This window comes from Dysidea avara, chromosome 13 (assembly GCF_963678975.1).
Source record: "Dysidea avara chromosome 13, odDysAvar1.4, whole genome shotgun sequence".
Taxonomy (NCBI): Eukaryota; Metazoa; Porifera; class Demospongiae; order Dictyoceratida; family Dysideidae; genus Dysidea; species Dysidea avara.
The window spans coordinates 9167876-9182694 of record NC_089284.1 but is presented as its reverse complement, the minus strand read 5'-3'; the positions used below and the strand labels follow the sequence as shown (position 1 = coordinate 9182694).

At 38.0% G+C, this 14819-nt stretch overlaps 1 protein-coding gene and 1 pseudogene across 1 annotated transcript; one reads left to right on the top strand and one right to left on the bottom strand.

Annotated features, from left to right (window-relative positions):
• Positions 1-297: 297 nt before the first annotated feature.
• LOC136243475 (uncharacterized) lies at positions 298-4720 on the bottom strand. The gene is made up of 3 exons (XM_066034976.1): positions 2875-4720; positions 2107-2169; positions 298-497 (listed from the first exon to the last, which is right to left on the bottom strand). The coding sequence occupies exons 1-3, from the start codon at positions 4718-4720 to the stop codon at positions 298-300; spliced, it is 2109 nt and encodes a 702-aa protein (XP_065891048.1).
• A 4416-nt stretch (positions 4721-9136) lies between these two features.
• Positions 9137-12422, top strand: LOC136243474 (sialate O-acetylesterase-like; annotated as a pseudogene).
• The last annotated feature ends 2397 nt before the right edge of the window (positions 12423-14819 follow it).

The following is a 14819-nucleotide window of genomic DNA, read 5'->3' as shown; positions in this document are numbered from 1 at the left end:
CATCGTACATAGCTGCCTACCCAGTAATAATAAAAATAGCTCACTGAGTACCAGGCAAGCTTGTCTGTCCAGTTAGCCACTTTTAAATGTATATAAACATCTCGTCACATTAAACTATGCTGAAGCCACTAAAATGATCACATTCTGCTCTAAACTAGCTAGCTAACTCTACACAATTCACAACAGTTTATCATAAACAACTTTTGTCCAAAAAACAAATGAACATCTGAGTGTAATTTAATTTCAACGAAAGTAATGTATAATCACAACATGACTCAGTAAATAGTTGAAACATGTTTAGGTTTTACAATCAGAACAATACCAGGAACCAGATGGCTTCCTTGATAATCCAACACAATTAAAGTGGAACCAGCCAAATTTGCAGCTTTTGTTTTCACACAAAATCATTCGACCATATTCTTCTTCACGACATATACACCATAGTTGATCATCTTCTTCTTCAATGACACTTATTTCTTTACTCTTCTCTTGATCCACTATTAAGAAATCAACAATGCATTACAGTAGCATCTCCATATAATGCACACTGTGGGACCAATCAGTGATTGCATAAGAAGGAAAACTTAAAACATATTTACTCAGATTATGCCACACACACTCCCAAATAGTACTGCAGTGGTGTGTGCTTTCAAATGTTTTTGTTTCAGTAAAATAATAAATATGTTCAATTACATCACACCCTTGAATAGTGTAACACCCCATTTTTACTGCTATCATTAGCCATCAATGGCATTTATTTCCGTCACTTTGATAGGCCATGACAGTCAAATTTCAATTACTGCTTCAATGTTATAGTCACCAAACAATGAAAGGAACAAGTCAAGCCATGCCGGATGTAGGCGAGCACTTGGAGAAATTACCACAGATAAACACTGTGACGGCAACTGGTCCAACTTGATACTTGAACTGTCATTACCTAAGAAGATATGGAAGCTGTTTTCAAGACAGAGGTTGGCAAGAATATAGTTGAGAACACTGTCAACAATCTAGCCAATTGCTAAGAGACACAATGTGTCCAATACTCATTTCCACTACTGGCGTGCTAACATCCAGAAACCACCAAGATAACCAGAACCGCGCAAAGAAAAGAACCTACCTATGGTAGGAAACTAGTTGCTCCACTATTAAAACAGTACTGTAGAGTTGTTAAATGACCACTGCGTGTTGAATTATCAAGCAATTTGTGTGCATTTTTATTTAAAAATTGTAACTGTGTGAAGCAATTTTACGTATTGAAAATTTGCATTGATGTCTGTTAGACACCTGGAATTTATCAATTTTTAGTGGTTGATGATGGCTGTAGGTGTGACATACTGGTCAGTAATTTGGTAATCTTCTGGTAATTGTATCATGCAAGCTAATGGCATTCCAGTGATTGAGCCAAGGTTCGGATAAACGATTACTTTGACTCTGCACATTGTCCTCTGTTACTGGTCAGGGGAGCCATCTATTGATACCAAACTTGGTACACAGGAAGATGAATACCTCTGCCAAAAATTGTGTTCCAGGAATGTTTGGATGAGAAGGTATGTGTGGCAGAATAAATGTCTATTAATCGGTTGCTTACGTTAGATAAGTAGCAATGTGTTGTGCCTATTAACAGGATGGCTAGTAGTCAGTAGATTTAAAATAGTAGCAGCACATCCTCAGATTATATTGCAGTGCAGCACTATTCACAGTTTGTACCCATGTGGTAAACATCCAAGTTATGCGGTATTTAGGCCACATGTATAGTGTTTGTGTGGCTGATAATACTGTGCCAAGAACTTTTAAGCTGTACAATACATAAGCAGTTTTAAACTCTTTGGACATACCACAGCACTTTTACCTGTGAAAAGGGCAGCCTCCTTAATTATATAAGTAATACTGAGTAAAATTTGATCTGCATCAACTGCTGCGGCAGTCCCAAAAGTGTGCATTATTTTGGGACCATGCAGTGCTAGGAAAAGGGTTAGACATTTAGGCAGCTAATTTGAAAGACATCGCTCAGTTTAATATACTACTGCTAAGCAAAGTCTTACAACTTTACAAAATATCAACATTGTATATATGTACATCATACATGTAGCTATAATGTAATTTTACCTTTATCTTTTACACTGTCCAATGTGGTAGGGTGTTGACTAGGAGCTTTAGCATTGTTGGCTGCTGTAATGTAAGAAAATTAGTTTTTACAATGCATAATACACATACATTGAGTATACGTATCCAATGCTCTATATTCCTAGATTGACCAGTACATTTTCACATATATTAATAATCACAAAGATCATTCCAGACGCATTTAACTTTGGCCAGCAAGCACAGTGTTGTTGTACTATATGATAACCTTGAGGGTAACTCAATGAGAATAACATCTGAAAAACCAATAAGAGGGGTTTGGGCAGAGTAACACTCAGAATTATCAACTGCATCTCACCATATTAACAAGTATATAGTGTACAGTTACAAAACAAGGCGAGAAACAAGTTAATAGCATGTTCTGTGTTAATTTGTAAAGAGCTGATAAATTCAAGGAATAGTATTTACAGGGAGTCTAGTTAGCACAGCATCAACTTGTTACATAAGAAATTTAGTTAACTATGAAAGAAGCTATTACAGTATTTGGCAGTTAATACATACAGTACACATGATTTATAAGTAAAGTACCACAATGTCTAATTGCTATATAGGTTTTGCAAATGATAAAAGCATTACTACAATGCTTTGGTGTAAGCACCATGCCCTTATTGTAAAAAAAAAAACAACAAAAAAAACATTCAGTTATATACTTGTCAGTCAACAATGTAGCTAGATAAATTAAGTTTTATAGCCAACAAAATTTATCTAATATAACTAGTAATAAATTCCTACCTTTTTTCTTTTCTTTATCCATTTTAACCTTCTCCTTTTCTTTTCTCTTCTTTTCTGCTTCATCCTTACGCTGTCTCTTCCTCTCAGCTTCTTCCATCTTCTTCTTTTCTGCTTCATCCTTACGCTGTCTCTTCTTTTCAGCCTCTTCTATTTTCATCTTTTCTTTCTCTTCTAACATTTTAAGGTTCTCAGTACTTGTTAATATGCGAGCTGATGTTTTAGGGTGTTTGGCAACAGTCTTGACATCTATATGTTGTGAAGACAGAACTTTAGAAAGTGCTGATGAGCGCTTCAGCAGAACAGGAATACTTTTAGCAGCACCATCATTCTGAGTCTCCTTTGTTGTAAGTCCCTTGTCAGCAGCAAGATCAACATTTTCCAAGTGCTTGGGCACTATCTGTACCTCAGAATTAGGCTCAACCTCTTTTGATGTATCTTTGGGTGGTATCAAAGACTTAACCACTGGACACTCCTCTACAAATCCAGTGCCACCTCCATCGGTATTTTTTCCATCCTCATCCAATACATTACTTTTATCTGCTTTCAACTGAAGCCACCGATTGTAGCGCTTGTCATGAGTAAGATCATACCCTTCCTCATACCTACGAGTGAAAAGCATAGTTTCTTCTTCGCTGAAATAAGTTGATGGTATTGATTTGCTGCTTGATGGACTGTAAACAGGGAGGAATTTCAACTTTGTGCCTTTGACCAGATGTTCAGGATTAAATTTTGAAGGTGTTAAAGCTGCTAGTGGTGTTAAAGCATTTCTGTTAAATGGGAATATTCCAGTTGTGTGAAAGCCTGCAGTTATATTGGCCATGGTCATGCTTTGAGCCCATGCCTTAGCAAACAATTCTGAGAAATTGTAGCGTGTTATGACTTTACCTGGGTTGTTTGTCATGTATTCATGGCATACCTCTTTCCAGGCAGCCTTCAGTGGCCCAAAACACCCTTTGTCTAGTGGTTGAGTCAAATGGGTGGAATGAGGTGGTAAACAAAATAATATTACATCCTCCTTCGCTGCCATACGAACAACACATGGTTGTAAATGTGTTGAGTGACCATCCATTATAAGTAGAAGAGGTCTACAGGAAGGTGCATGAATAAGAAAATGATGCTTGAACCATTCTTCAAAGAGTTCGGTATCCATCCATCCATTTGATGATAGTGCATACATGGTTCCTGGTACTTCGCCAAATGCATATTCTGGTCTCAAAGTTTTTCTATCAAGTACCACTAATGGTGGAATTGCATATCCAGCAGCACTACAACAAGCAAGAACTGTGATCTGAGATTTATCATTTGAGGTGACAGAAGTGGAGTGCTTTGCGCCTTTTGCAACCACGATTTTTGGTGAAATTGGATTTAATGACATTCCTGATTCATCTAAGTTGAATATCTGATTTGGTCTGCCTTCAAGCTCATGATCAAGCAATGTTTGCTGCAACAAGTCATAGTAGTGATTGAGAATTTCTGGTTGGGAACAAACAGCACGCACATATGATAGTGACTCAGCCATGCGTAAAGCTAAGGTGCCATGCCTCTTCATAAATGACTTCCACCATCCTTCTCCAACAGTACGGTTTATTCCTTTAGTGGAAATTACTCTTTGAACTAAAGCGAGAACTTGTTTCTTCGAACGGGCATATCCCATTGATGCACAGCCTTCTAAAAATGACACCATTTCATCCTCTTCTTCAGCACTTAGGAAAGGAAGCGGACCAGGTTTATTCCCTGTTACTCTGCCGGTCATTCTGTCATAGAGCGTACTTTTTGGAATGTTATAGGTCACTGCTGCTCTCCGAATTGATTGACCTGCACGGACACCATCGCATGCTGCCTGCATGTGTGCATCATCCCATTTAGTGTACGTTGATGGTCTTGAGGAAGGTATCAGTGGAGTATGAACGCTTAATCCTGAGGAACGTATGATTCTACTCTTGGAAGAATTCTTAGCCGCTATAGTCTGAGCTGCCATCTAGAAAACAACACAGAGAATTCTTTAAGTGATAGAGTTTACCATCATTGCAAACAATATCAGGCAGCCTATAGATATAGTTAGGTACCCGGCATGAAATACGTATACTGAATATTCGTATTCATAGCGACTAGACTAGCTTACTGCTATAGCTTTAAAAACTTATAGGCCTACATCAAATTCAGATCATACATAGATTTATAAACCCCAGGTTTATAAGTCTACGGGATTACATACAGGTATATAGTACTGCTAGCTACTCCGCATCTATAATGGCGTCGTGCATGTCAACTCACGTTACCAGTAGCTACCATGTATGGCTATTACGCTCACATCATGCACACTCTACGTACCTTTACTTCACTTGAACGGCGACAAACCAGGTAGACTATAGTCTAAGCATCAATTAGCAACTGCAGTAAGAGAAATTTTGGCCCGCGCTTCACTAATTACAAAACCGGAACTAGTACAAAATCACGTGCGATCATTACTCCAGTGACATCCTGTTTTATTTCAGTTGTAATTCATAGTAAAAGAGATTTAAAATAAATAAACCATAGATATTTAGAAAGTAGAAGAGTTGCCCTTCACCACCAATATAACGAATGGTTGATGGATTGCAGATCTAGTCTATAAATGCTGGCTGTCCGTGAATCGACTTTTTTTTCCGATTATACGTATTAATCGGAAATGACTTTGCAGGGCTGCTGCCACCAGACAAAGAAGCCGAGAAAGCTGATACTTGGTGTGCAAAGTCACACAGCCTTGAACTATCTAAAGACATATAAGTTGTTCAAAAATTCCTGTTGTAGCTCGAGTAATCGCGTCCGATTTTGGAGCCCGTCCGATATTAGGTGAGTTCCTCTATGTGTTCAGTAGCACTAGTGATATCATGAAGTGTGTTCTGTTAGTCCAGATTTGCACAATAATTAATTATCAAAGCTCATCTTAAAATCATCATTTGACTACATTGGCCTAATGTATTTCGCGGACTGGACTCACGGACTGGACTCACGGACTGGACTCACGGACTGGACTCACGCACTGAGCTGGAAACAACTTGTAAACAATAATCCAGGAATTATCCATCTCTTGCAACACTGGAGACACCACTATCGCGTTACAACTGCTGATACTGCTCAGTCTGCTCTTCCTTACAAGTTAACAAACTAGCGCTTGCACTAATTTATTAGAATACACTTACGATACACGAGTACTAGCAGTGATAACGTGTGATAGAGGCTATTGTTGTAGCTCAGCTGTTTTTCCTTTGTTGCTCCAGTACTTAGCACTGGAGTTAGGACTGTAGTGATGAGTCAGTTTATTTGCATAGCCCCATCACATCGCTGGGCAGTGCCACCTATAGCTACCCTGCTAAGAATTATTACTAGCTCATCTCTACAACCCTAGCACTAGTGCTAAAGCAATAAAGGAAAAACATCTAAACTACAACAATAGCCTCTACCACGCTTTATCACTGCTAGTACTCGTGTATCGTAAGTGTATTCTAATTAATTACTGCACCGCTAGTTTGTTTACCTGTAAGGAAGAGCAGTATCAGCAGTTGTAGCTCGATAGTGGTGTCTCCAGTGTTGCAAGAGATGGATAATGCCTGGATTATTGTTTAAAAGCTGTTTCCAGCTCAGTGTGTGAGTCCAGTCCGCGAGTCCAGTCCGTGAGTCCAGTCCACGAAATACATTAGGCCGACTACATTGAGGGGCAAACTGTTCCATTTGTATTTTACCCTGTACAAAAAAATCTCTCTGATTTTGGGAGTCTTGTGTATAATTTGTATGGATGGCTCCGATATGTGTTGCACACGAATTAGTATTCAAAAATTTCTGTATATACTGCGGCATTAATGTTCCTATATCCCTTTAATATTAGAAACATAGTTAACATGTTACCCCCTAAGTCGATGATATGATAATAAAGGTGAGTGCTGTAACCTCAACTCCCAAATCTTTGTTGTGCTGAGTAACTTCCTCCAGTTACTGAGCAGCTAGAGGAAGCTACCCAACACAAAGATTTGGAGAGCAACTGGCCATGGAGGAACACTCAACACAAAGATTTGGGACAGCTGGCCATCACAGGTGCTGAAGCCCATATGCATGACTGCCAAGGATGAGATCATTCCCAAACACTCTATCTGACATAATTTACTACATAGGTTAGGTAGTTTAAGGCTGCGGCACAAGTTCTTCAGTGCTGGTCACACACTGTAAAGCTATAATAATCATTGAAGTCAGCAATTCCAGCAAACAGCTTAGTATCATCAGCAAGCACAGACACTGAGTTCATCTCTTCTAGGTAGATCATTATTTAACAAAGATGAGGAAAAGCTGTGGGCCTAAGACAGACAGCACCACTTGTAACTCCTATCCACTGAAACCTCATCTCCAACTCTGCATTTGTCTTCTATCACTGAAATGATACTGAAATAGTTTTCTTCTATAAAGCCTTTTTTTTCAACAGTCTCACAATGCTTTGCAGAAGTCTAATATATGACATTCATCCACCAAGAGTGACTATCACCACTCTCAAGAATATTAGAAGTCATCTTATTAAGAACATTTATATAGTGGCCTGAATGGCACAACCTGTTATTTGTTGGTCATACAGTAGTTATACATGAAATCTTTGATCATAGATTCACAGACCTTGACAACAAATAAGGTCAATTAAACTTACTGGACAATAATTATTTACGATCCATTATTGTAACAAACATTGGAACTACATGAGTAGACTTCAAATCCAACAGAAGCTCTACTATCTCAAATGAATGAATATTTTTCAGTGGCCTATGAAATAATCTGCTGCTTCTTTAAAGACTTTATGATGGGACTAGCTGATTTAGAGGGGTTCAAACCAAGTGACTTCTCATGGACTACTTCCATCTCAACCTTAACATTATAGTGTGTAAATTCCTTTCCCTCTGCCCATCTAAAATATTCTTGGGAATAGAAAAGGAAAACTCAATCACCTACTCTTTCCTGTGAAGTCCTAAAATGATTTTAAACATAATTAGTGATATAATCAGTTTCCTGTTATAACCACAATAGTGTGACCACAATAATGCCAATCCTTTACTACAAAATGATCAGTATGTGTTGGTAGGTGTACAGAACTATATAGCAATATGAAGCTGATATTACTACTGGTGACTATTCACACAACACTATGGTGTGGTGTATATGGTGGAGCTGACACTGCTGAAAATGGTGAGTGTGCAATGATGTGTGTAGTCAGTGTGATCTTTGGAGGTCACTTCTTGTTTGTTAATTCACTCGGTGATCGTATAGATGTGCAGTCTCACTTGTGTTCTAGATTATTGTTCAGCACAACCAGGCTACTTCTCTTCTGAATGAGCTTCCCCCTACTACCAGTTCTTCAATGCAGCTGGCTAGTGAGAAGGGGCTTCCAACTGGCTTACCTGCCTTTCTTTGAAGCATCACAATGTTGTTCTACACAAAACTATGTTCCATGATGCTGTTTCCCTATGTCATCACTTGATGCTATTTTGCTTCTGGTTAAAGTACTACTGTATTGTTGGATGAAAACCATCAACAATTGTCAGACATCTACCAGTAATCTCAAAATACCTTGGCAATTTACCATACCAGCTCCAGCTATTGACTGCTATAGTTTATTACACTCCATCTCACTTGCAGAAGACTACGATCAGAATTAATGTTACCACTTAATTTTTCCCAGACATGATGTGTTTTTGTATACTGTTTTTGCTGTATAAATACTTTACTTATTGTCTACAAATTTGAGGTTAAAAAGTTATTTTTTGTTACCAGTGCCTTGCCTTGCGGTATACAATTACTCAACAGACAGTTCTATATACCTAACATTAAACATGTAGCCAAACGTGACAGAAAGAAATAAACCATAGCTGTGCTGATACTGGCCAATGAATAACTCCAACTGTAATGGGTGCTGGTAGGCTGTACCAGCATACCAGTCACGGTTGCTTGTATATATGTTCTATAGTTGCAGCTAAGTCATTATTAAATAAATAAATAAATAGTAATGGAAGTAGTGTAATAAGGCTCTGATGCATGTCCCAGGTCCAAATATTGGACTTGTGCTAATATAGCAGACCAGCTGCAATATCATGTATCATTGAATGTACAGTAAAATTGTTCAGTGTCAACATGATTCCTTCTGTTAGCTAATGAACTATATAATATGTTTATAAAAGTAGGCTAATATGCTCTTCCTTATTTTATTGTAGATGGAGATTTCAGTTTTGCCAGTTACTACAATGACCACATGGTGTTACAGAGAGCTCCAATGAAGGCCACTTTGTGGGGATACCTTCGCAATGATGCTGTAAACAATTTGGTGACCGTGGACTTCAACAATAAGAAATATGATGCTGTTTACATTAAAGGTAACTATCGTGATACACTATTTGCTATGTTAGCAAACTGAGTCCAGTGCCTTTCATGATCAGGAAACACACATCTCATAACTAGTTTGGACTCAGATTTGATAAACTGTTGAAATCACTCTTAGATTTAACTTCAGAGGATCTAGCTTTCAAACATTTCCCTGCATCTGGCAGAGCATGCCCCCAGACCCCCTTAGATTGGCATGCATTGCATGCTGGTGTGTTTAGGAGGTACTAAATTGGGTACCAGTCACCAAAATTCCTATATAGAGCTACCCACGCAGGGAAATATAGTGCTATTGGTGATGTATTGGTTAATCGCATTGAAACTTTGACAGTATAGAACTGAGTTCCCCAGTATAGTATGTACATGTGAAGACCACACTGTACAGCATGTCTGCACTAACCATTTACTATTTGTGTATATATATTTACAGATTCTCCTACAACATATCGGTGGAAGGTGACAATGGACCCAACACAAGAAGGTGGTCCACATGTCATCACAGCCACAGCTTGAGATCTTACCCTCACACTTAATGATGTCTTGTTTGGTGATGTGTGGATGTGTAGTGGTCAGAGTAACATGCAGTTTACTGTGTCATCTGTAAGTAATACACAACATATTGCAAGTGTTTGATTATGGTATCACTGTATAAGGTGTTCAATGCTACAGAAGAAATAGCCGCCTCTGCCAATTACCCTGAGATCAGAGTATTCACAGCATCACTGGAGGAATCAACTGAACCTGAAATTGACTTGTTAGGCATTAATCAGATGTGGTCGGTGGCCGGACCTAGTGAGTGTCATCTGTAGAAATGTTAATCAAGCACATCATTTTTAGACATTTTGTTAGTCTTGATATTTTCAATTTGTAAAGTACCATAGTTAAGTTATTTAATTTAAAACACATACTATAATGCTCTATAGGTACAATTGGACATGATAATTGGACTTATTTCTCTGCCACTTGCTGGTTCTTTGGGAGATATCTTTATGACAGTCTGAAGTATCCTATTGGACTAGTAGCAACTAGCTGGGAAGGTACTGCCATAGAAGTGTGGTCATCTCCAGATGCATTGAAGAAATGTGAAATTGATCAATTCCTACCGCCAGAGTACGTAATAAATGAATGTACACATATACATTAAGTACATCGGAGGTACAGCCAGATGTTTTGCAATGCCAGGGCCTAGCTAAATACTGTATCTAGGTGATATTTATGTAGCATGCGAAGCATGTCAAACCTAAGGGGAAGCTCCATTCAAGAAATTTCTGAAAAATAATTTGAGAGTGAATTCAAGAGTTTATATTAACACTTGTTTGCTGTTGTATTAGAGTGACTGCTCTATTACGATATCTCGATCATCATGTTATAGTAAGTATTTTAATAGGTACAATAAAATTGATACCAGGGCCTGGTCTGGGTAGCTAGGGTTCTGGCTTTTCCATGAGTTATGTAGCATTAATGTGACAGATCAGAGATATTTAAACTTGTAGTAGTTTATCACGTGGCCAAGGAAGTATAAATGCACATGGATAAGCACATCCACTACTGTGAGTTATACATGTAACACCAGTTTTGCAATCCGCACTGCAATTTGCAAAATCTTTCAAACTTCACCATTTTGACACCCTAGCTGATGGACATACACATGACAGACTTTAAATCTGTGCTGAGAAACTTGAATGATTCTTTTCTGTTGCATACAACTGATTAATGTGAAACCAAGCCACAGCAGCTAGGATCTGGAGTGTTCTCTGCATCCAAAACCCGAATGTCCTATTTTATGGCATTGGTGTAGAGGAGAAAACCACAATAGAATAGGGCAGGATAGAATATAAGGCTAGGATAGAATTATATATATCAAATACTTTATTTTCTGATAATTTATTGTTGTACATGCATTTATTAAATAGATCTGTAATTCCCACTACTCCATCAGTATTGTGGAATTCCATGATTCATCCCTTCCTGAACATGACCATTATATGGTGCTATTTGGTACCAAGGAGAAACCAATACTCTAAAGCCTGACACATACAATTGTACCTTCCCAGCAATGATTGATGACTGGAGGGCTAAGTGGTATGAAGGAAGTCACAAAAACACAAATGAAATGTTTCCATTTGGATTTGTTCAGGTAAGTCATAGTTGACTTATGTAATATATAATTGCTGCTGAATTAAGATTTTGAATTGTTAGTGTTTGAGTTCTCAGAGGTGTTAGTGATTGAGTAGCTACTCTCAAGCTACATGTATTAATACCTGAAACATTTTACAAATATTCCAAGTAGCTAACAGCAATGTGAATGTTCCTCACTAGCAAAGTGGAATAAAATACACAATTTCAAGCTCCACAACCTTTTTTGATTGTTTGTAGTATATATTTTATCTCAGCCCTATCATTAATGTATTATTCTTTCAATCTTCTTTTAGCTTTCCACAGTGGGTGGCAGTAATGACACTATGAGTGGATTTGCTGACATACGTTGGCACCAGACAGCCGATTATGGATATGTCCCAAATGCTCGTATGAAGGAGGTCTTCATGGCTGTTACAATGGACCTGGGTGATCCTACCTCTCCTTTTCATTCTGTCCATCCCAGAAGCAAACAAGATGTAGGATATCGACTTGCTTTAGCTGGAAGAGCTGTAGCATACAAGAAAGAGTCACTATACTACACAGGACCCATAGCCAATGGAGCATATTATTCACCACAGTCTATCATAGTACACTACACTCATGTAATGGACAATAATTTAGAAATCCGATCTCATTCTGGCTTTGAAGTATATTGCATAAAGGATGGACAGCCAACCTGGATGGAAGCATTTGTGTTAAAAGCAGTTAGAAATTTTGTCATTGTTGATAATTCCTGTGGTGCTGGTAATTTCCCCACTCATGTCCGCTACAGCTGGAGAGATTATCCATGTGATTTTAAGGAGTGTGCTGTCTACAGTGGCGACCTTCCTTCACCACCTTTTATTCTACCTGTAAAACGTGCAAGCATTTTAAAGTGGTTGAAGCACATTGATTTACATTCAAGTTCATAGTTAACATTACTAGCATACACCAGCTGGTTATTTTTTGGTAGCTGCAGTGGCTATATTACTATATGTTTACCAATACTGTACAATTTTAAAAAAAAATTATTTATTATTACTGTGTTAACTTCGCAAATGAAGACTTTACACAGCTTTGCAAGTATAAAGCTAGGTTACACACAGATGTACAATTAGTAACATGCAATCTTAAACATTCCTCCTACCACGGCAGGGGTAAGATGGGTGTCAGGTGTTTAGGATAGGGCAGTGATAAAGGACCCCTTTAAATTTTTCACTATGTACTAGCTGGGCCATGGGTAGCCAGTAAAAGCTACAGCACTTCTTGTAAAATTGGTACTGATCCATCTATTTGGTGATAATAGTTCTAGGCAGGCAGCATGCCTGATTTGCCTATGATGTAAAATCAATAATAGTAGTACAGTATATTACAATTTCAGCTACAACTTTTTCCCACTCCTATACAATGATAAATGATACATGTTCGTTACTTACATTTCTCAATCAGACAACACTCCTATAGTTTATCACTTACTCAATTTGTGTGTCATCTCTACCTAGCAATTAGCAAATACATCTCATCCTTCCAATACACACATCAGGATCTAAGGCAGACACCAAAAATTACCGCCCAATCTCTCTACTATATAATCAGGATCATGAACATTATATCAGGGGGGAGATTTAGGAGAACACCTGAGGCTTCCAAGAAATGGTCAAATTATTGTGTGGATTTAAAAGACCATAGGGAGCTAATACTCTAATAGAACAGTCAGTACTCTATTATCCATGTAGTTACTACATTCATCAACTGCTATTAATTTTGTGTCAATTGAACAACTATAGGAAAGTTGCTTGGTTGGTGAATTTGCACAGTCAATATACTGCTATTGTGTGTACAGTATATTGTGCAAGCCAGCAATTTCTTCAATGTTTATAAGGCAAAGGATATACAACAGTCACACTGAAGAGCAATTATTTTTATTGTATTTATTTAAAAACATTACAGTGCTGGAGCACTGATGGTCCACTGGTATCCTGTACCAGTGGCCAGAAGTTACATCAACTTATACAATAATGAGTATACATAAGGGTGTTTCCTATGCCTTTTATGTACTCTATATTATATGATTTGTGTTATCCATGAAAAAAACTTTCGGTTCAGTAACATAATAATCCCTTTCACTTCTAAGATCAGCACAATGGTGATTAATAAAAGATACAAGATCAAAATACTCTAATATTCTATCTGATCTCTCTACAGTGTGATTTGTTTGTAGCTGAACTCTGACGTTTTCTAGCTGAGCTCTCTCTTGTTTCTAGCTGATCTCTCTACAGAGTAACAGTAAAGCTGAAGTCTTTACATGGTGGATTTTGGTTGTTAAACTCTCTGCACGAAGACTTGTTTGTAGCAGAACTTCTACAGAGTGAATTGTGTGTAGCTAAACTCTCTACAGGGTGTACGACTTGTTTATAGCTGAACTCTCTTCAGTTTGACTTGTAATGTTCTGAATCACTACAGCAATATATTTGTAGCTGAACTCTCTATAGGGTGACTTGTTTCTTGCTGAACTGTCTATAGGATTAACTGTTTGCAGCCGAACTCCCTACAGAATAGCTTGCAATGTAATAGAATTCTATAATGGAGTAAATAAATTAGCTGAATGCTCTATTAGGGTGACTGTTCTATTAGAGTATCTCGATCTCGCATTTGCTACACGGAGTTGGCTTTCGAATCATAACTCAGTGGTTTGTAATCCGATCCTTCTGTACTACTGCAAGGACTTTCTATGAAGATTATTCCAGCTATACACCGATTTTCAACTCAATGCTCTAAGCGGTTTGCCTAGTAGGCGTAAAAACTAATACTTTTTTTATTCATAAAAATCGATCGCGTAATTGTGACACAGGTTGGATTTTGTGTCATATCTCCATGGTCTTTATCTCGATTCTTTTCAAACAACCAAAAGGCACTCCTACGATAGTTACTCCATCTACATAGCAATTTTCAACTCATTCCATGAAGCGGTTTATCCTGTAGGCGTGACAACAAATCGATCTTGTTTTATTATTATTATTAGCACTTTACAGTGACCAGCACTGAAGGTCTGACAGCAACATGTGCTGCAGCCTTAGGATACCTAACCTAATTTCAGGGACTTAGACCTAATGACTTGACTTACTGACTGAATGATAAGGTGTAACAGAAAAGGGGCCAAAGTAAGGAAAAAAATCCCTCCAACCCAAGGATTCGAACTGCAGGTCACACAATGTCTAGTCGGGGCCACACTCAGTCTTCCTCCAGGAGGGATGGATTTTCTTCCTTTAATCTAAAATATTTATCATTAGCACTTTACAGTGACAAAAACTCTAACCCTAACCCTAACCCTAACCCTAACCGTTTTACGCGAATAATCGGTCATAACTCCCGAACCATTCATCGGATTTGCACCAATTGTGATGCTAGGATTTGCCTTTGGACTCCCTTTCTGTGTG

Bases quoted from the DNA above. Each gene is read 5' to 3' on its own strand.
- LOC136243475 (XM_066034976.1), bottom strand. From the start codon at position 4,720: ATGCAGGCAGCATGCGATGGTGTCCGTGCAGGTCAATCAATTCGGAGA. The intron at 2,170-2,874 runs GTAGGAATTTAT...CTTACATTACAG, and splicing joins GGATAAAGAAAAGAAAAAAG to CAGCCAACAATGCTAAAGCT. The intron at 498-2,106 runs GTAAAATTACAT...ATTTCTTAATAG, and splicing joins GGACAGTGTAAAAGATAAAG to TGGATCAAGAGAAGAGTAAA.